At 53.4% G+C, this 21,700-nt stretch overlaps 1 protein-coding gene and 1 gene segment (V, D, J or C); both read left to right on the forward strand.

The window, feature by feature from the left end:
• The window catches only part of LOC107970326 (immunoglobulin lambda-1 light chain-like), a 39,199-nt gene extending 17,642 nt beyond the window's left edge, over positions 1–21,557 (forward strand). Inside the window, exons 3-5 of the mRNA XM_054676092.1 lie at positions 7,385–7,395; positions 15,852–15,891; positions 21,098–21,557. Of these exons, the coding sequence (XP_054532067.1) occupies positions 7,385–7,395; positions 15,852–15,891; positions 21,098–21,417 (371 nt within the window). The 3' untranslated portion in view covers positions 21,418–21,557. The remainder of the gene's footprint in view (positions 1–7,384; positions 7,396–15,851; positions 15,892–21,097) is intronic.
• LOC748961 (immunoglobulin lambda constant 3-like) lies at positions 1,096–3,021 on the forward strand. The segment is given in 2 exon segments: positions 1,096–1,252; positions 2,559–3,021. Coding segments are annotated over 2 exon segments (471 nt in total).
• Positions 21,558–21,700: the final 143 nt, after the last annotated feature.

Raw genomic sequence — 21,700 nt, forward strand, 5'->3', positions numbered from 1 at the left:
TAGTAATGTTAGCTGCATAGGATGGTCAATAGCTACATCCCTCAGAAGGGAAGGAAGGCAGAGGGTTGAAGCTTCAGTTCACCTCCTTCTCATGAGTGCTGCAGAGCATCTGTGAATTCAGAGGTCTGCAGCTGGGCTCTGTTCACCCAGGAGTGTGCTTCATGCTCTAGGAAGGAGCCACTTTGCACACAGATGATCCAGGGCCCAGCCATCCTTCCAGGGTGAATAATTAATGTCTTCTCTCACAGTGAACTCTAGGACTCAAGCCATCTAATGTTTTTGAAGCCACTGTCATTATATTTAATTGATGATGACAGGTGGCCACCAATGATGAATATTTTCCCAGGGGGAGTCTCCCCAAGTGGCTTTAGACTTCCTCACATGGCCCCAGGGGATTAAATGGCTCCTGATTACTCAGAGGATAAGAGGTTCTGTCTTATCATGTTCTTTTCTTATTTGTCTTATGTGTCTTTCCTGCCCCAGGCCTGGGATCCCCCACTGATCTCCCTTCCCTTAGTGAGAGGTGGTATTTGGAGACCACATTCTGGAGGCTCCCTCATGTCCCCCATTTGAAAAAGACAACGGCAGCCACCACCCCAGCTGAACCACCCAACATGAGGCCAGATTCAGGGGTGCAGGGATGCTCCCAAGGTTACCCTAACAGATGTGACTGGCATTTCATATTGGGACCAGCCAGGCCTCACTGACCAGGCCTATCCAACTAGAACTACTCCAGAAGGTGGGGCTGAAACCCACCAAGGTTCCCAGAACACTGCACTCTAGGGCAATCAGCCTCTGCATGGGAGGAGAGGGGCACCCTCTGCACCACCCCATGGTGTTACCAAAAGTTGAACCATGGGTTGGTTCAACTTTGCAGAGAAGAGACCACCTATCCCATCTGTGGAAATTCACTCCTTAGCGATACTGATGCTCCCTAATAAATTCAATCCTGGGCCTGAGTGATGGTTGGTGCAAAAAACAAATTCAAGATCCCAGTGTCCTCCAGAAGCCTGGATTTCCAGGGATCCTGCTGTGAGTCACAGGATGTCACCGGTCCCCTTCTCTTTGTGGGTTGAGTGTGGGGGCCATGTGGACTCCCTCATGAGCAGATGCCACCAGGGCCACTGGCCCCAGCTTCCTCCTTCACAGCTGCAGTGGGGGCTGGGGCTAGGGGCGTCCCAGGGAGGGTTTTTGTATGAGCCTGTGTCACGGTGTGTGGTATTCGGCGGAGGGACCAAGCTGACCGTCCTAGGTGAGTCTCTTCTCCCCTCTCCTTCCCCGCTCTTGGGACAATTTCTGCTGTTTTTGTTTGTTTCTGTATCTTGTCTCAACTTGTGGTCAGCCTTTCTCCCTGCATCCCAGGCCTGAGCAAGGACCTCTGCCCTCCCTGTTCAGACCCTTGCCTGCCTCAGCAGGTCACTACAACCACTTCACCTCTGACCGCAGGGGCAGGGGACTAGATAGAATGACCTACTGAGCCTCGTCTGTCTGTCTGTCTGTCTGTCTCTCTCTCTCTCTCTCTCTGTCTGTCTGTCTGACAGGCGCAGGCTGGGTCTCTAAGCCTTGTTATGTTCTGGCCTCCTCAGTCTGGGTTCTTGTCGGAACAGCTTTGCCCTTGGGTTACTTGGGTTCCATCTCCTGGGGAATTGGGAACAAGGGGTCTGAGGGAGGCACCTCCTGGGAGACTTTAGAAGGACCCAGTGCCCTCGGGGCTGATGCTCAGGAATCACAGAGCTGGGACCCAGAACCAGAATCCAGACCCAGAATGAGGTAGGAGGTAGAGGGGCTGCCCTGGGTGTCTGGGGGCTGCCAGGGACTGAGCCCTGAGCCAGCCTGAGACTCAGGAAACCCCGTCAGGAGGGAGAAGGGAGAAGCAGACTCTGGACACCAGAAAGCCATGGAAAGGGTCACCAAACGAGTAGATGTGAGGGAAGGGCGGGCTCCTGGGTCTCTTCAGAACATATCCCCTGTGCCCAGGGTGATCAGAGGGGCAGAGTCCACTGCGTGAAAGCCCCATTGCTATGACCAGGTAGCCGGAATGTGGGGTGGATGCCAGAAAAGACTCCATGGAATAAGAGAAAGCCCAGGACAGCAGACAGGCTCTCCGATCCCCCCAGGCCCTTGCCCCATACGCAGGCTCCAGAACACACATTTGGCTGGAAAAGCCTGAGGGACCAAAAGGCCCCAGTATCCCACAGAGCTGAGGAGCCAGGCCAGAAAAGTAACCCCAGAGTTCGCTGTGCAGGAGAGACACAGAGCTCTCTTTATCTGTCAGGATGGCAGGAGGGGACAGCGTCAGGGCGCTGAGGGTCAGATGTCGGTGTGGGGGGCCAAGGCCCTGAGAGATCTCAGGACAGGTGGTCAGGTGTCTAAGGTAAAATAGCTCCCGGTGCAGATCAGGACATAGTGGAAAACACCCTGACCCCTCTGCCTGGCATAGACCTTCGGACACAGAGCCCCTGAACAAGGGCACCCCAACACCTCATCATATACTGAGGTCAGGGGCTCCCCAGGTGGACACCAGGACTCTGACCCTCTGCCCCTCATCCACCCCGCAGGTCAGCCCAAGGCTGCCCCCTCGGTCACTCTGTTCCCGCCCTCCTCTGAGGAGCTTCAAGCCAACAAGGCCACACTGGTGTGTCTCATAAGTGACTTCTACCCGGGAGCCGTGACAGTGGCCTGGAAGGCAGATAGCAGCCCCGTCAAGGCGGGAGTGGAGACCACCACACCCTCCAAACAAAGCAACAACAAGTACGCGGCCAGCAGCTACCTGAGCCTGACGCCCGAGCAGTGGAAGTCCCACAAAAGCTACAGCTGCCAGGTCACGCATGAAGGGAGCACCGTGGAGAAGACAGTGGCCCCTACAGAATGTTCATAGGTTCTCAACCCTCACACCCCCTCCACGGGAGACTAGAGCTGCAGGATCCCAGGGGAGGGGTCTCTCCTCCCACCCCAAGGCATCAAGCCCTTCTCCCTGCACTCAATAAACCCTCAATAAATATTCTCATTGTCAATCAGAAATCTTGTTTTATCTCATTTTTTCTTTTCTCACATATAATTCCTAGCCTTTCCTGGGTTCTCAATTTGGGGTGGAAAGAACCCTGAACCCAGTGGGAAAGTTGCCTATGTGAAGGGGTTCTCAGTTCCCTGGGCATCTCTGCAGGTAAGGCCTTCCTCACCCAGACACCCCTTCCTCAGCTCTCCACTGTACCCCTGAGCCACCAGCCTGGCCTGGCTGGGACCAGGGGGGTGTCACACTCTCCTAGATTCTGCCTTTCAATAGAAACCTAACCACGCATCACACGGCACTTCTCGCATGCCTTCAGTGTCTGCTCCGGTCTCTGGGCTAAAGAGTTGCTGGTCCGGGACAGGGGATAGGTCCGCTCTTGGTCAGATGCCAGGTCCCTGCCATGGCATCCCTGACCCTATGCAACAAGCCAGTGACTCTGGTGAGCTCTCTGTGTCAGGGGAATCCATGATCCAGAGCTTCATATTGTCCTGCAAGCATCTGGTGGGCTGTAGCTCTTGCCAAACTGGGAAATACCATGGCCCAGCATCAGGATGCATGACAGTCCGGAGAGGGAAATCAGGAGAAGTGAAGGGGTCTCTGGGGAGCCCAGATGTGGGCTAGAGGCAGAAGTAAGGGTGAAGAGCACCTATGAGTCAATGTCATGGTCTCAGCAGGAACACAGTTGAAAATCCCCATTCCACACGAGACCGTTTAGCAGGAAAGGAGTCCATACTTGTGCTGCCACCAGGATGTCCTGAGAAGCCTTGGAGAATGAAACATACAGGTGCATTTCCTAGACTTGACAATGCACGTTAGCCAAGTAAAGGCAATGAAAAGTTCTCTACTAGGGAAATAATTTCCTATGGTAAAGCTTAGCTTATGTAAAGTCACATTTATCCATCTGGCACCTCTAAAAGCCCCATAATATTCTGCAAGATACTAGTATGTCATGGAAGTAGTTTATGAAACATAAAGTGAGATTTAAGAACAAAGATGTTATGGGTGTATGATAAGATGGCTACAGGCTCAGGGTCAGGCTCGAGGAGTGAAGGAGGCCGTGTCAAATTCATGACAAGAGTTGGAGCTGGGCCAGGCTGGGTCAGGGCTGTGTGAATGCAGACAGAGGGCTACAGGCAAGGTCAGGCATCCATGAACACTCAGCTCCCCCAGACCCTCCTGCCCACTGGGACCTTCTCCCTCCCTTGGTCACAGTGGTGGAGCCTTCCTACCCAAACCTCTATGGAGGCCCTGGATGACTGTGCGTTCTTACTGCCCACGCAAACTTAGACTCCCTGTCTCTGCCTCCAGCACATCAGGAATGTGGCAGCTGAGTTCACCAGAGCTGCTGGGTGGTCCCGACAGGCCAGGGACAGAGCCCGCAAAGACAGGAAGCTCTGCAGTCACAATGAGGCAGAGAAATGGCCCCTTGGTGCTTGATCACAGCCACCCCTGATCCAAATCCCAGCCTCTGAATTAGAAGAAGGCTAAAAGGTTCTAGTGGCCACAGTCCCTGTTTAAGCCCATTTCACAAATGAGAAAACTAAGACCACCCAAGGAGGGCCAGTTCCGTAGGCCTGCTGGGTACAAGGCCAAGGTCTACTTCACACCCAGCAGCTGTCCAAAGACTGACCTGTGTCATAAGTTTATATTATGAAGAACTCTGAACATATAAATAATGAAACAGAAAAATAACAGTGTCCCATGTTCTCATCACCCAGCACTCAAAATAAGCAATTCACAGATGATGCCGACCCACCCACAGCAAAGTAAATTCTCCCTTACACAACATTTAGAAAGAAATACAAGACATCAGATCTGTTCAGCTGTAAGTACTCCATTACTGTCCTGGAATGACATGGACCTTAAAATAACTATAATATCACTACCAAACCTAAATAGAAATTATCACTAATTCCCTAATATCGAGAAATAAGCAGGGTCTCCTCAAATGCATCAGAAACACCAGAAGTGCTTTGGCTTAGTTACATGTTGGTGCTGTTGGTATTTGGGGGTTGAAGTTTATATGAGGAGCAATATGACATCAAATGGTGATAGGTGCATGTGCCATCAGGCTGGTTGTCACTGGTGAATATTTCCTCAATTGCTCTAGAGCCTCCCGGCAAGGCAGGAGCTGCAGGAGCTGAGAGCTGTCTGGAGACCTTCCCCTGGCTGCTATACAGCCACGCCTCCTGGAGCAGGAACCTAGGGCTTCCCTCAGCTTTTATTTTCCTGGAAAATGATTCTAGCATGAAGGGGATTAACTTGATTCAGACTGGACATTTCAAAATAGCTTGCAAGGACAGGGGGCTGCTACCAGCAGAGTCACCCATGTCAGATTGCCACTCTTGTAGTAATGTTAGCTGCATAGGATGGTCAATAGCTACATCCCTCAGAAGGGAAGGAAGGCAGAGGGTTGAGGCTTCAGTTCACCTCCTTCTCATGAGTGCTGCAGAGTGTCTGTGATGTCAGAGGTCTGCAGCTGGGCTCTGTTCCCCCAGGAGTGTGCTTCATGCTCTAGGAAGGAGCCCCTTTGCACACAGATGATCCAGGGCCCAGCCATCCTTCCAGGGTGAACAATTCATGTCTTCTCTCATGGTGAACTCTAGGATTCAAGCCATCTAATGCTTTTGAAGCCACTGTCATTATATTTAATTGATGATGACAGGTGGCCACCAATGATGAATATTTTCCCAGGGGGAGTCTCCCCAAGTGGCTTTAGACTTCCTCACATGGCCCCAGGGGATTAAATGGCTCCTGATTACTCAGAGGATAAGAGGTTCTGTCTTATCATGTTCCTTTCTTATTTGTCTTATGTGTCTTTCCTGCCCCAGGCCTGGGATCCCCCACTGATCTCCCATCCCTTAGTGAGAGGTGGTATTTGGAGACCACATTCTGGAGGCTCCCTCATGTCCACTATTTGAAAAAGACAACGGCAGCCTCCACCCTAGCTGTCCCGCCCAACATGAGGCCAGATTCAGGGGTGCAGGGATGCTCCCAAGGTTACCCTAACAGATGTGACTGGCATTTCATATTGGGACCAGCCAGGCCTCACTGACCAGGCCTATCCAACTAGAACTACTCCAGAAGGTGGGGCTGAAACCCACCAAGGTTCCCAGAACACTGCACTCTAGGGCAATCAGCCTCTCCATGGGAGGAGAGGAGCACCTCCTGCACCACCCCATGGCGTTACCAAAGTTGAACCACGGGTTGGTTCAACTTTGCAGAGAAGAGACCACCTATCCCATCTGTGGAAATTCACTCCTTAGCAACACTAGTGCCCTCTAATAAATTCAATCCTGGGCCTGAGTGATGGTTGGTGCAAAAAACAAATTCAAGATCCCAGTGTCCTCCAGAAGCCTGGATTTCCAGGGATCCTGCTGTGGGTCACAGGATGTCACCGGTCCCCTCTCTCTGTGGGTTGAGTGTGGGGGCCATGTGGACTCCCTCATGAGCAGATGCCACCAGGGCCACTGGCCCCAACTTCCTCCTTCACAGCTGCAGTGGGGGCTGGGGCTAGGGGCGTCCCAGGGAGGGTTTTTGTATGAGCCTGTGTCACAGTGTTGGGTGTTCGGCGGAGGGACCAAGCTGACCGTCCTAGGTGAGTCTCTTCTCCCCTCTCCTTCCCCGCTCTTGGGACAATTTCTGCTGTTTTTGTTTGTTTCTGTATCTTGTCTCAACTTGTGGTCAGCCTTTCTCCCTGCATCCCAGGCCTGAGCAAGGACCTCTGCCCTCCCTGTTCAGACCCTTGCCTGCCTCAGCAGGTCACTACAACCACTTCACCTCTGACCACAGGGGCAGGGGACTAGATAGAATGACCTACTGAGCCTCGTCTGTCTGTCTGTCTGTCTCTCTCTCTCTCTCTCTCTGTCTCTCTGTCTGTCTGACAGGCGCAGGCTGGGTCTCTAAGCCTTGTTCTGTTCTGGCCTCCTCAGTCTGGGTTCTTGTCGGAACAGCTTTGCCCTTGGGTTACTTGGGTTCCATCTCCTGGGGAATTGGGAACAAGGGGTCTGAGGGAGGCACCTCCTGGGAGACTTTAGAAGGACCCAGTGCCCTCGGGGCTGATGCTCAGGAATCACAGAGCTGGGACCCAGAACCAGAATCCAGACCCAGAATGAGGTAGGAGGTGGAGGGGCTGCCCTGGGTGTCTGGGGGCTGCCAGGGACTGAGCCCTGAGTCAGCCTGAGACTCAGGAAACCCCATCAGGAGGGAGAAGGGAGAAGCAGACTCTGGACACCAGAAAGCCAGGGGAAGGGTCACAAAAGGAGTGGATGTGAGGGAAGGGCGGGCTCCTGGGTCTCTTCGAACATATCCCCTGTGCCCAGGGTGATCAGAGGGGCAGAGTCCACTGCGTGAAAGCCCCACTGCTATGACCAGGTAGCCGAGACGTGGGGTGGATGCCAGAAAAGACTCCATGGAATAAGAGAAAGCCCAGGACAGCAAACAGGCTCTCCAATCCCCCCAGGCCCTTGACCCATACACAGGCTCCAGAACACACATTTGGCTGGAACAGCCTGAGGGACCAAAAGGCCCCAGCATCCCACAGAGCTGAAGAGCCAGGCCAGAAAAGTAACCCCAGAGTTCACTGTGCAGGAGAGACACAGAGCTCTCTTTATCTGTCAGGATGGCAGGAGGGGACAGCGTCAGGGCGCTGAGGGTCAGATGTCGGTGTGGGGGGCCAAGGCCCTGAGAGATCTCAGGACAGGTGGTCAGGTGTCTAAGACAAAACAGCTCCAGTGCAGATCAGGACACGGTGGAAAACACCCTGATCCTTCCGCATGGCATAGACCCTCGGACGCAGAGCCCCTGAACAAGGGCACCCCAACACCTCATCATATACTGAGGTCAGGGGCTCCCCAGGTGGACACCAGGACTCTGACCCTCTGCCCCTCATCCACCCCGCAGGTCAGCCCAAGGCTGCCCCCTCGGTCACTCTGTTCCCACCCTCCTCTGAGGAGCTTCAAGCCAACAAGGCCACACTGGTGTGTCTCATAAGTGACTTCTACCCGGGAGCCGTGACAGTGGCCTGGAAGGCAGATGGCAGCCCCGTCAAGGCGGGAGTGGAGACCACCACACCCTCCAAACAAAGCAACAACAAGTACGCGGCCAGCAGCTACCTGAGCCTGACGCCCGAGCAGTGGAAGTCCCACAGAAGCTACAGCTGCCAGGTCACGCATGAAGGGAGCACCGTGGAGAAGACAGTGGCCCCTACAGAATGTTCATAGGTTCTCAACCCTCACACCCCCCACGGGAGACTAGAGCTGCAGGATCCCAGGGGAGGGGTCTCTCCTCCCACCCCAAGGCATCAAGCCCTTCTCCCTGCACTCAATAAACCCTCAATAAATATTCTCATTGTCAATCAGAAATCTTGTTTTATCTCATTTTTTCTTTTCTCACATATAATTCCTAGCCTTCCCTGGGTTCTCAATTTACAGTGGAGGGAATTCTGCAACCAGTGGGAAAGTCACCCAAGGGAGGAGGCTTACAGCCTCCCCGAGTCATCTCTCTGGAAGGTCCTTCCTCTTCCAGTCACCCTTTCCCCAACTCTCCACCATACCCCTGAGCCTCCAGCCTGGCCTCAGCTCAGACCAGTCCCACACCCTCCTCAATTTTACTTCTCAATAAAGACCTGATCATTTAAAACCCAGTTTCCAATGTGCCGTCTGTGTCTGGTCATGTGCCTGTGCTGACGGGTCACTGCTCTGGGACAGGAGGCAGTTTCAGGTGAGATCCCATGTCCCTGTCATCCCACACCCCACCCAACCTGCCAGGAAACCGGGTGAGCTCCCTGTGCCAGTGGGAACCATGTTCCAGAGCAGAAAGTTGTCCCTGCAGAGTTGTCCCTGAAATGCAGTTCTTGCCCACCTGGGAAGGATGTGGAGCCTAGTGAGGACAGAGTGGTGGCCCTGAGCAGGGCATCGGGGAGAAACGAGGAGTGTCCCAGGACCCCCTGCTTTGGGCTAGAGACAGAAAACCCTTGAGCCCGGGCCAAGATCAGAGCAGGAACAGGGTTGAACTTCCCTGTCCCATCCATGATACCCAGTTAGGAGACCATTTACTAGGTGCCATCACCTTACATTACATTACAACATTACGTGATTGTGCCATCACCAGGGAGACATGAAAAAGGCTGGAAAATGGAACCCTTCAGTGTAGTTTACACTTTCACAATGTACGTTAGCTATGAAAGATGCTGACAAGTCCTGCAGTTGGAAAACAGTTCATGTTACATAACCTTACAAGTCAAGAATTCTATTCAGTGTCCCAACCCACTTAGCCCTAGAGTGCTCTTCAAGACACTGGTGTTCATGTCACTAGTGCTAGGACATGGGCTGAGGCTGAGGCACACAGATGATTCATTGTGATCAAATGGGTCAGGCTCAGGGTTAACACTGGCCAGGTCAGAAAGACAGCACAGGGCTGAGATCTCAACAATGAAGAGTCTCGAATTCTAAAGTCAGGGGACGCAGTAGAGTTAGATTATGGTTATGGCTGGAGCCATGATGGCCAGCCTGTGTGAGGGTAGGACTCAGGTGGACTGGGTCAAATGAGAAAGGCACCATCCCAAGCATAGAATCGGCATCCATTGGTTGTTTGATGGAGGCTGTGTCAAAATCATACTCGCCCAAGAATCAGGGCCAGGTCACACTAGGTCAGGGCAGGGTAAGTGTGACTTAAGGGCTACAGGCAGGTCAAGCTTTCATGGGACTCAGCTACCTTAGACCCCACCCCACCAGGGCCTACTCCCTCCCTCAATCATGTGGTTCAGCACCTCCATGTGCACCTACACCCTGATGTCAGAGACACAATCATCCCAGGGTTCCTGACAGTGAGTGAGGGGGCCTTGGGAGATGCACTTCCCAGCTCTCCTCATCAGTCTTGAGCACTGTCAGGCCCCTTCTTGGTGCCTCCAGCACATCAGCGATGTGGCAGGTGCCTTCACCAGAGCTGCTGGGTGGCCAGGCCAGGCCTGAGGCAGAGCCTGCAAGGGCAGGGAACTCTAGGGCCATAGTGGTGCAGAGAAGGGGGTCCTCTTGGAGCCTAATCGTAGAACCCCTGCCTCAAGTCACAACCTAGAAGTTAGAAGGAAACTTAAGGGTCCTAATTCCCCCACCCCCGTCTGGCCCCATTTCATAGATGTGAACACTGAGACCCCTACAGCAAAGAGGACCGCATTGATCTCCACCTTCTCAATGGCCCTGCTGGGTAGGATCCCCTCTGGATGTCCCCCTGGTGCTGTCCCAAGACTAATCTCTCTAATTACTGCCTTGTAAGATATTACAGGAAACTGACAGCAAGAAAATAAAAAAACAGGAGGATAATACAGCTCATGTTGACTCACCCACAATCAAGTAACCTCTTTTACACAGTTGTTTGAAGCAAATTGTAGACATCATGTCCATTAGTCTAAATATTCCATTTGTGTCTCTAAAAATATGGACCCCCCCAAAAAAACTACATTCTTACAAACTAAATATAAATATCTAATTCTTTCATATCAAAAAAAGAATGTTTCCCATCAAATACTTCAAAAATGTCCTATGCTTCTTTCACTAGACCTGTGTTTGTGTTGTTGTTATTCTGTGGTTTTCCATTTCATTCCTATGAGGATTCAATATGGTTTGAAATTGTGACTCGTGACTGTGTTTTTAGACCTGTTCTGTCTGCAGGCATCTTCCTCATTGATTTTTAATTTCCTTGCAAGGCAGGAGCTACAGGAGCTGGGGGTTGGTCCCAGGACCTTCCCATGGTCAGGATGCAGCCTGTGGCCTCCCCAAGCTGGAAACAAGCGCTCCTCTCTGCTTCTGCGTTTCCTGAAAATTGGTTCTTGGCCAGAAAGGTTTAACAAGGCTCAGTGTGACTTTTCAGCAAGACCGCTTGGCTACTGGGCTCCCATGTGGGGTCATCTATTTGTGACGTTAGCTGGGCTTCACACTTTGTGTCCAGTGCCATTAGATGGTATATGGATGCAAGGTGACTGCATTTCAGTTCGACCACCTTTTCCTTCTACTGACTGTCTGTAAAAGGTGTGCCCTCATATGTTCTTTGCTTTGCTCCTCTGGGAGTGTGATTCTTATTTCAGTAAGAAATAGCATAGACATGTTGAGTCTTTCCTTGCATTTAGCATCTTAATAATGATGACCGTGTTGCCTGCCATCTCGTGAAGATGAACAATTATTTCATGGTGAGCTCAAAGTTATGTTACTGTATGTGACTCACTTGAGTCCACCATGGTTCTATTTTATTGATGATGACAATGACCCACCGTGGCCCACTCGGTGCCTCTTCTGGTGGCCCCAGGATCCTCCTGAAGGAACCCAGGAGACCTCGATGGCTTTCCGCTCTCTGTTCACAATCTGTCCTGGGCACATCTTTCTCCTGCCTTGTGCCTGGAATTGCCCATTAACCCCAAGTGGACTAGTCCCCATAACTGGGAGGTGGGATTTAGTGACCACACTTGGGGTGCTTCTCACACAGCCCTTTTGAGTCAGACACTCCAGACATACCCAGAAATGAGACAAGACCCTGAAAGGGTAACAGGGGCTTGCTTCCAACTTCTCCCTGGAGGCTGAGGCTGGCATTTCATACTAGAACTTAGTGAGACCCATCCCAAACTAAGACAACACAAGGAGGACGGAAATGAGACCCCCTGGAGTTGTGGTTACGTTGGAGCTTCCCATGACTGCTGACTCTGGGGCAAGCTGCCCCTCCTCTAAGGCACTCACTGGGGACACCTGAGGACACCTCCTGCTCTTACCCTGTAGTCACACCAAGAGATCAGGGTTACAACAACCCTATAGAGAATCCCTGTCCCCTTCCATGTCACTTCACTCCTTCGTGAAGCAAATGCCCTCCAAGGAGCTCATTCCCATTCCTGGGTCACAGTCACCTGGAAAACCTGATCCAGACACCAACCTCCTCAGGCCTCTCCATTTCCAGACGTCCCGTTACTGCATACGCTTGGTCGACTGTCCCATCTCAGCTTGAGAAGGGCAGGCAGGTGTGTGGACTCTGCTGAGCAAATGCCTTCCAGGGGCAGTGGTCTGGCTTCCTGCACCATAGCTTCAGGTGGGGGATGGGGAGGGGGAGTTAGGGGCCCCAGGGAAGAGTTTTTGTATGAACCTGTGTCACCGCATTTTGTATTTGGTGGAGGAACCCAGCTGACCATTTTAGATGAGTCTCTTCTTCCCTTTCTTTCCCTGCTCTCGCCAAGTTGGTGACAATTTTATTCTGATTTCGATCTTTGTCGGTGACTTGCCACAGCCTGTGGTCAGGGTTTCCTTTGGGACCTCGGTCCTGGGAGGCTGATCTCTCTCCTCCCTATACAGACCCCTGTATGCCTCAGCTGGTCACTGAGACACCTTCATCTCCTCTGACCCCAGAGGCAGGGAGCTCCAAGACAAGGCCACACTGGTGTGTCTCATGAGTGACTTCTACCCGAGAGCCATGACAGTGGCCTGGAAGATAGATGGCATCACCATCACCCAGGGTGTGGAGACCACCACACCCTCCAAACAGAGCAACAAGTATGCGGCCAGCAGCTACCTAAGACTGGCACTCGACAGTGGAAGTCCCACAACCTCTACAGCTGCCAGGTCACGCATGAAAGGAACACTGTGGAGAAGACAGTGGCCCCTGCAGAATGTTCTTAGGTCCCCGACCTTCACCTACCCATGGGGGCCTAGAGCTGCAGGATCAGGGCATGTGTCTCCCCTCCCACTCCAAGTCATCCAGCCCTTCTCCCTGCACCCAGTAAACCCTCAATAAATATCCTCATTGTCAACCAGAAATCCTGCTGTCCGTCTTCATTTCTTATCTCATATTTAATTTGCAACCTCCTTGAATTCTAAGCGAGGATGAGGAAAATCCAGGTGCCCAGTTTATCAGGTGAGAAGTCCATGGTGGTGCCATCACCAGGAACTTGTGGAAAGGTCTGGGAACGGAAACTCACAGGTGAATTTCACAGATTTTCACAATACAGGGTGGCTAAGTAAAGACACTTACAAGTCCTGCAATAGGGAAACAGGAAGTCCAGAATCCTGCTCACCATCCCAGCCAACTTAGTGAGCCCTAGGATGCTCTGCAAGATACTGGTGTTCACGTCACTAGCTCTGGAAAGTGGGGTGAGGCTAGGGCACACGGGTGATCAGTTATGATCAGATGGGCTTAGGGTGAGGTTCAAAGTTAACCAGCACGTGGCTGAGATCTCAACCATGAAGTTCCCAATTCTAAAGTCAGGCTCTGGGGTGGAATGAGTGTGTGCTTGGTGTGTGGCTGAGCCTGTGATGGTCAGCTCGTGTGAGGGGAGGACTCCTGTGGACTGAGATAAATGAGCAAAGACACCATCCCAGGCACAGAACGGGCATCCCATGGTTGTCGGGGAGAGTCTGTGTCAGAGTCTCATTCTGGACTAGAGTCAAGGCTGGGTCACGCAAGGTCAGCACAGGGTGAACATGACCTTGGGGCTATCTATAGGCAAAGTCAGGCTTTCACGGGATCTCAACTGCCCCAAACACCCCCATCCCACCAGGCCCCACTCCCTCTGTCACTCACGTTGTTCCGTCCCCTCACCCCCTGCACCATGGTGCACCGGCAGCCTCACTCAGAGACACCCTCGTCCCAGGGTCCCTGACAGTGGGCAATTTGGTCCCTTGAAGGCCTTGGCAGGCTCGGTTAATCCATAGTGCCCGGGCTGGGACCACCACTGTTTCTGGTACATCAGGGACATGGCAGCAGCTGCTGGGTGGCCAGCCAGGACAGTGACAGAGCTGCAAGGCCTGGGGGCTTTTTCCACAATGATACAGAAAGAGAGGGGCCCCTTTGGAGCTCAGTCCCAGCCACCCCTGCCCCAAATCACAGCCGTGAGCTGAATTGAATTTCAGGTGCCCAGAGTCCCTCAGCCTCTGTTTGACCCATTTCACAGCTATGAAAATTCAAGCCCATGGGAGACACTGTCCCAAGCTTCACCCTCTCTATAAGTTGTACATTTTTATGATGAAGATCTCTGAACACAAAAATAGGGAGACAGAAGAATAGTAATGACTCCAAGGTTCCCATCAGCCAGTCCGCAGCATCATCCATTTTCAGATAATGCGGACCCACCCACAGCAGAATAACTAAACTACTCCTTCAAGCAAGGGTGTGAAGCAAATGCTAGTCATCACACACTTAACTGGAGAGAATATCAAGGATTTCTTGACATCAAAAATAGTTAATGAGAGTCTTATCAAATGTCTTGTGAATATCATTGTGTCTATTTTTGTCGACTTTGTGGTGCTGTTGCATATTTGTGGTTTAATTTCATTTCTATGTGGATTAAATACTTGATGTTATCATTGGTGAATGTGTTTTTAGACCCATTCCATCTGCAGGTGTCTCCCAAATTGCTCTAGCTTTCCCTGGCAAGGCAGGAGCTGCAGGAGCAGAGAGCTGTTCCCGGGACCTCCCACAGTCGGGATGCAGGCGCCACCTCCCTGAGCAGGAACCCAGTGCTTCCCTCAACCTCTCTTTTCCTGAAAAATGGTTCTAGCATCAAGAGGCTCAAGGGGGTTCAGGCTGGACATTGGCAAAATCGCTTCCCAGAACACGTGGCTACTTCCAGCAAAGCCACCCATGTTGTGTTGTCATTCTTTCAGTGACATTAGCTGCATTTGATGATCAATAACTTCGCGCCTCAGATGAGAAGGAAGGCAGATGGTCAAGACTTCGGTCCACCTCCTTCTCATGAGGGCTTCCAGAAGGGAGGGCACAGCAGCTGCACTGTGCGCTCAGGAGTGTGCTTCATGCTTTGGGAAGAAGAAAAAATGTACATTCTTCCCTTTTGTTCACCACTTTGATAACTGATGATCTGGTGCCCAGCCATCCTCCAGGGCGCACAGCACAATGTAGTACCGGAGTGAGCTCTAGCGTGTGAGGACATCTGACATGCGGGCTCCACTGCAGTTATACTGAATTGCAATGACAATGCGGCTACAAAACATAAACATTTACCCACTAGGCGCCTCCTCAGGTGGCATCTGATTTTCTCCCATTGCCCCAGGAGCTTCCGTGGCTCCTGATTTCTCGGAGGATGAGAGGTTCTGTCTCATCATGTCCCTTTCCTGCCCCAGGCCTGGGATCCCGCACTGACCTCACCTCCCTTAGCAGAAGGTGATATTTGGAGACCACACTCGGGAGCTCCTTTATGTCCCTCACATTTGAATAAGGCAGTGGCAGCCACTACCCCACCTCACCCACCAAAATGAGACCAGGTTGAGGGGTGCAGGAGATCCTTCCATTTTACCCTGGAGGATGGGGCTGGCATTTCCAGTGGGGACCAGCCAGGCCTCACTGGCCAGGCCCATCCCAACTAGGACAAGCCCAGGGAAGGCTGGGCTGAGGCTCCTGGAGTCACAGATAGGTTCATGGGAAGCTTCCCAAGACACCGCACTCTAGGGTAACCAGCTTCTTCCTGGAGGGAGAGGGCACTCTCTGCATCACCCCAGGGCGTCACCAAGCAGTCAGTGTCGAGTCAGCTCCACCAGGGAGACCATTTATCCCTGACCATGGGAGTTCACTCCGAGTGACACAATGCCCTCCAATAAACTCATCCCCATGGCTGCATGATGGTTGGTGGGAAAACCAAATCCACTGTCCTCCAGGAACCAGGATTTCTAGGGATCCTGCTGGTCACAGGATGTCACCTGTCCCCTTCTCTCTGTGGGGGTGAGTGTGGCAGCCGTGTGAACTCCCTCATGAGCAGATGCCACCAGGGGCTGTGGCCTCAGCTTCCTCCATCACAGCTGCAGCGGGGGTTGGGGGTAGAGGCGTCCAGAGAGGGTTTTTGTATGAGCCTGTGTCACAGCATTGGGTGTTTGGTGAGGGGACCAAGCTGACCGTCCTAGGTGAGTCTTTTCCCCCTCCTTCCCTGGTCTCCCCAAGGTACTGGGAAATTTTCTGCTGCTTTTGTTCTTTTCTGTATCTTGTGTTGACCTGTGGTGATGCTTTCTCTCTGGAGCCTAGGCCCTGGTCAAGGACCTCTCCCCTCCCTGTTTAGACTCTTACCTCAGTGGGTCACCAAGACCCCTTTACCTCTGACCTCAGATGTAGGGCACTAGACTGGATGACCTACTGAGACTCATCTGTCTGTCTGTCTGCCAGAGCCAGGCTGCTTCCCTAAAACTTGCTCAGTTCTGTCCTCCCCCACCTGGGCTTCTGTCTAACGAACTTTGTGCAAGGGAAACTGAGGCCCCATCTCATGAGGGAGAGGGAACAAGGGGCTCGAAGGAGTGACCACCTGGTAGACTTTAGAAGGACCTGAAACCCTCAGAGCCAAGATAGGGGAATGAAAACTCAGAGTCTCAGGGCCCAGTCCCCTGGACTGTGGGACTCTGGATCCAGGCTGGGAACAAGGTAGGAGGTGCAGGAGCCTCTCCAGGTTTCTGTGGGCTCCCAGGGAGAGAGCCCTGAGCTGGCCTGGGACCCATGAAGCCCTGTCAGGAGGGACGGGAAGGCTCTGGACATGAAGGAGCCAGGTGAAGTGTCACGAAAGGCCATGGCATTCAGGGAGGTGGCTGATGGGTCTCTGTGGGAGGCACCCCTAGAAGCAGGAACCCCTGAGTTCACCGACAGGCATATCCCAAGGCAGAAAAACTGTAGATTGGCCCTAAACACAGAGAGACTCTAACACAGACTCCACAGACAAAGAGCCCAGGACAGACAGACAGTGGGACTTGGGTGAGCAAAGGCCCTGACTCCACTGCAGAAGATCCAGGAGAGACGGATGTGGGTACAAACAGAGCCCTTACATGAGAGACCCACTCTCCCGCAACCCAGAGCAGCTGTGTCAGGTGAGAAAAGTTTCCAGAGTGAATCTAACAAGAGGCTCACAGAGCTCAGAGAACACAGCCAGAGCCGGACCACGTCAGGATGACAGGGTGAGGCAGGGCCAGGCAATTGAAGGTCCACTGTCTATACAAAAGCCCAAGTCCTTGGAAGATTTCCAAACAGGTGATGGGCAGGGGCCAAGCTCAGAGGTTTTCTGACTGACAGAGTTCTTTTAGGAACATGATGTCACACCCTTCTGAGACAGTGTGGACCACATCTGAGAGGTCCTGCACTGGTACTGGGGGGCCTGAACACTCCTCACACACTGAGGTCAGGGGCTCCCCAGGTGGACACCAGGACTCTGACCTCCTGCCCCTCATCCATTCTGTAGGTCCGCTCAAGGCCACCCCTTTGGTCACTCTGTTCCCGCCCTCCTCTGCGGAGCTCCAAGCCAACAAGGCCATGCTGGTGTATCTCATAAATGACTTCTACCCAGGAGCCATAGAAGGAAAATGGCACCCCAGTCACCAAGGGCATAGAGACAACCACACCCTCCACACAGAGCAACAACAACTATGCGGCCAGCAGCTACCTGAGCCTGACGCCCGAGCAGTGGAAGTCCCACAGAAGCTACAGCTGCCAGGTCACGCACAAAGAAAGTACCATGGAGAAGACAATGGCCCATGCAGAATGTTCTTAGGCCCCCAACCCTCACCCCACCCACAGGGGCCTGGAGCTGCAGGATCCCAGGGCAGAGGTGTTCCCTCCCACCCCAAGTCATCCAGTCCTTCTGCCGACACCCAATAAACCCTCAATAAATGTCCTCCTTGTCAATCAGAAAACATGCTGTCTGCTCATTTTTGTTTATCCACTTTCCATCCTAAATTTTTTTATCTCCAAAGATCAACAGAATCCTTTGGACTTGTGACAATGCAGCCTGGGACCATCCTCATGTTTCTCTGAGCCATACTTTTTCCATCACCTTATCCCCATAGAATGTTCCAGAACAAGGAAATAGTCTTCAGAAGGACCCAGGCATCTTCATTCTTACCCACGTCTCTGTTGTGCTTCCTGCTGCCCTGTGAGCACGTCCACCTCTGGCTGCCAGGGGACACACCCTCCTTACATCCCTATGGCCCCGGGAGAACATCTCAGCTCCCTTCCTTGTTGTCCTCAGCCCTCACTGTCCAGATGCCATCCCTCTCGCAAGGTGTTTGTCCATCCCCCTCCAAGGCCATGTGGTCACCCCACCTGTATTTCCCCTCATCAAAGCCTAGAGCATCTCCCCTTCTCCATGGGCACACTCTGTTCCCGTCATCCCAGGGACCCTGCCCTCAGCCCCCACAGGCCCTCCCTATAATAATCACTGATGGGATGCTTACCCCCTGGACCCTGGTCACTCACCCCACATCCCCCTCTGGGTGCCTCTCATCCCACATGTGTCACCGGATGCCCTAGCTGTATTCAACATTCCTAGGGGACAAGGGTCGGCTCTGCTCCTCACTGATGCCATTATGAATGCCTAATGTCCTGCTGTGCACAAGTTGTCAATTGACTGGTGAGTTCAAAGTCAGATTCTGGGGTTATGCCAGGAGCTTGGGTGACGCTGATTCTTCTGAAGAACTCAGCATGGGATCTGAGCTATAATACACACACACGTGTACACACACACAATGCACATAAACAACACACGTCCATGTTGGGCATCCTTCTGGGAGGATCAGGAAGGTAGAAGGGGCTGCAGTCAGGCCCAGGTCAGGACATGAGCAAAGCAAAGCTGAGACCTGCTGTCTCCAGGCTTTGGGACTAGGGGGTCGCCCCTGGATATGGGAGGGTGGGGCAGGGTTTTCTGTCCAGGCCAAGAGGGAGACAGGAGAAGATGTGGACGGGATTCTGATCAGGGAGCAGCAGGCCACATCTCAGCAGTCAGGGGAGGCGCTTGCTGTGGGGAATACTGTTGGGGACTGCATGGTGCCAGGGGTGTGTCCCAGGTGTGAGCTCTTCAGTGATGGGCCCAGACCAGGATGCAGGTCCAGGCTGTGTGTGTCCAGGCCCCACACTGCCCGTGCCCATCCACTGTGGGTGCCCCCCGTGCTGGTGACACTCCAGAGCACAGGCTGTGTGGGTCACCCGTGCATGTAGGGGACTGCAGAGCACACACATGTGGGTGTGTGTGTAAGCCGGGGGAGCTGAAGTGGACAGCAGAGATCCCCCACACGTAGAGCTCCTGGAGGAAACCACACTGCCAGTGAGGCCTATGACCTCCCTTGAGAAGCTCTCCTCTGGGCCATTGCAGCTCTAATCCAGCACACACGGCCTATAGATAGGAAGCTGTCCCCATGGGCTCAGGAGGCGGACTTGGGCAGAGATCTGTGAGCTGCTCCTTCAGGACAGCTGGGCCAAGGATGCTGGAGCTCAGACCTTGCAGTGGGGTCTGTGTCCCTGTAGTCAACGTCATTCTTCCCACTCCAAGCCCATCCCACCATAACCTCCAGTGCTGAGGATGTGGGGGGCATCAAGGACCCTCCCCACCATTCCCAACTTCTCAAAGAGGTCCCAGCTGCACCATGTCAGTGGCGTCACCCAGCCGCTCACCTCCCCTTCCTCCCTGGCATTCCTGACACCAGCTGATCCAGGCCACCCAACTCCTCAGAAATGCAATTACCTGGGAGACAATTCCACACACAGACCTGTCAACCCTTCCCATGACTGAGGTGGATGAACCCCTAAGCCCCCAAGGAAGTGATATTCAGGTCAGTAGAAGGTGACCCCCTTCACCCCACCCATGGCTCACCCACCCATGAGAAAAGGGGGCTGGACCCTGGGCCTTGTGAGCAGCTGCAGGGGGTTGGGGGGGGGGTGGCCTGGGTCGGGTGTATCAGGAGGGTTTGTGTGCAGGGTTATATCACAGTGTAATGTGTTCGGCAGTGGCACCAAGGTGACCGTCCTCGGTGAGTCCCCTTTTCTATTCTTTTGGGTCTAGGGTGAGATCTGGGGAGACTTTTCTGTCCTTTCTGTTCTCTCTAGGGTAGAGGTCTCAATCTCTCTGGGGTCTGCCACCATTGCCTTTTTTCCTGGCCCCAAATTCCTCCAGCCTGTCCCTTCTTAGGCACCTGGTGGGGCATGATGGGAAGATCCCAGTGACCTCATAATGCTCCCTGCTCAGGCCTGAACCTGCCGCTGTCACTCAGGGGGCATTCTCCCCTGGGCTCTGGGATGTTCTGCTCCCTCGCACAGAGTCTCCAGTCCCCAAAGACCAGCAGAGCAGGGGCTCAGGCTGGGGCACCAGCACCATGGGACAGGGGAAGGATGCTGGAAAAAGTTCAGCTTCCCAGGGCTCTGGGTCCCAACTATGGGGCTGCTTTAAACACCAAGAAGGGAGGCCTTTGACTGGGGACTTGGGGAAATGAAGGGGGACAAGGATGGAGGAAGAATGTCCTGTGAGGTGGCCCCAGGGTGCTGGGTCCCTCCTCCTCCCCCAGGACAGGCAGGCTGCCATGGACAGGGTGGTTCTCAGGACACTCAGTCCAAGGTTAGAGCCTCCCCATCCCACCCAAAAAGAGAGACCCCCAAAGCAGATGCTGAGGGAGGCACTCCTGGTGGGCGCAGGTGACAGGGACCTGTCAGGACAAACATTTGTCCTAGGACAGCCAGATCTCCCAATGACAGGGAGACCCCATAGAGCAGACACAGCGCCAGGCTCAGAACAGAAAATATACCTCACATGCAAGCCCTCCATCTCCTGGACTCCCAGGACCCGGCTCCCAGGACTGACATCCCCTCCCCACCAAGGGGCCTCTGTGGGAAAGTGGGGCAGAGACTGCAATGATGGTGCCGGGGGATATGTGGGGAAGAAATTCACTTGTCAAAGGGGAGGAGAACCTAAAAACAGGACACAGATGCCCTCGTGAACAGACCCAGAGGAGGGACCTGGCAGGGGATGTTCAGACAGAGATGTCCCCCAAGGAAAGACGAGGGCCCAGGGCTGAACCCAGCCAGCATCGGGGAGCATAGGTGAGGTGAGAGCTGGCTGATAAGGAGGGGAGAATCTGGAGAGGAGGCTGGAGAAGAAGAGGCCTGATTCTCCTCAGTCCTCAGATGCTGAGGAGTTTCCCATCAGGAGGTAAGCGTCCCTGCCACCGCCAAGTTGACCTCAGTACAGCAAGGGCCCGGCCTGAGGTCCCTATCCTGGGCCTTAGTCCTTCACCCACCTGAAAACTGAGGCCAGGGGCTCCCCAGGTGGACACCAGGACTCTGACCCCCTGCCCCTCATCCACCCCGCAGGTCAGCCCAAGGCTGCCCCCTCGGTCACTCTGTTCCCACCCTCCTCTGAGGAGCTCCAAGCCAACAAGGCCACACTGGTGTGCCTGATCAGTGACTTCTACCCGGGAGCTGTGACAGTGGCCTGGAAGGCAGATGGCAGCCCCGTCAAGGCGGGAGTGGAGACCACCACACCCTCCAAACAGAGCAACAACAAGTACGCGGCCAGCAGCTACCTGAGCCTGACACCTGAGCAGTGGAAGTCCCACAGAAGCTACAGTTGCCAGGTCACGCATGAAGGGAGCACCATGGAGAAGACAGTGGCCCCTGCAGAATGCTCTTAGGCCCCCGACCCTCACCCCACCCACAGGGGCCTGGAGCTGCAGGATCCCAGGGGAGGGGGTCTCTCTCCCCAACCCAAGTCATCCAGCCCTTCTTCCTATACTCAATAAACCCTCAATAAATATCCTCAGTCAACCAAAAACCCTGGGTTTTGTGTTTTGTTTCTGTTTATACATTTTCTACCCTAAATTGGTCCAACTTGCAAGATAAACAAAATTCTTTTAGCCTTGTGGGAATGAAGTCTGGATTGTTTTGGAGGGGTAGTTCCACCATCACCTAGAAAGG

Source organism: Pan troglodytes, chromosome 23 (assembly GCF_028858775.2).
Source record: "Pan troglodytes isolate AG18354 chromosome 23, NHGRI_mPanTro3-v2.0_pri, whole genome shotgun sequence".
In the NCBI taxonomy this organism is placed as follows: Eukaryota; Metazoa; Chordata; class Mammalia; order Primates; family Hominidae; genus Pan; species Pan troglodytes.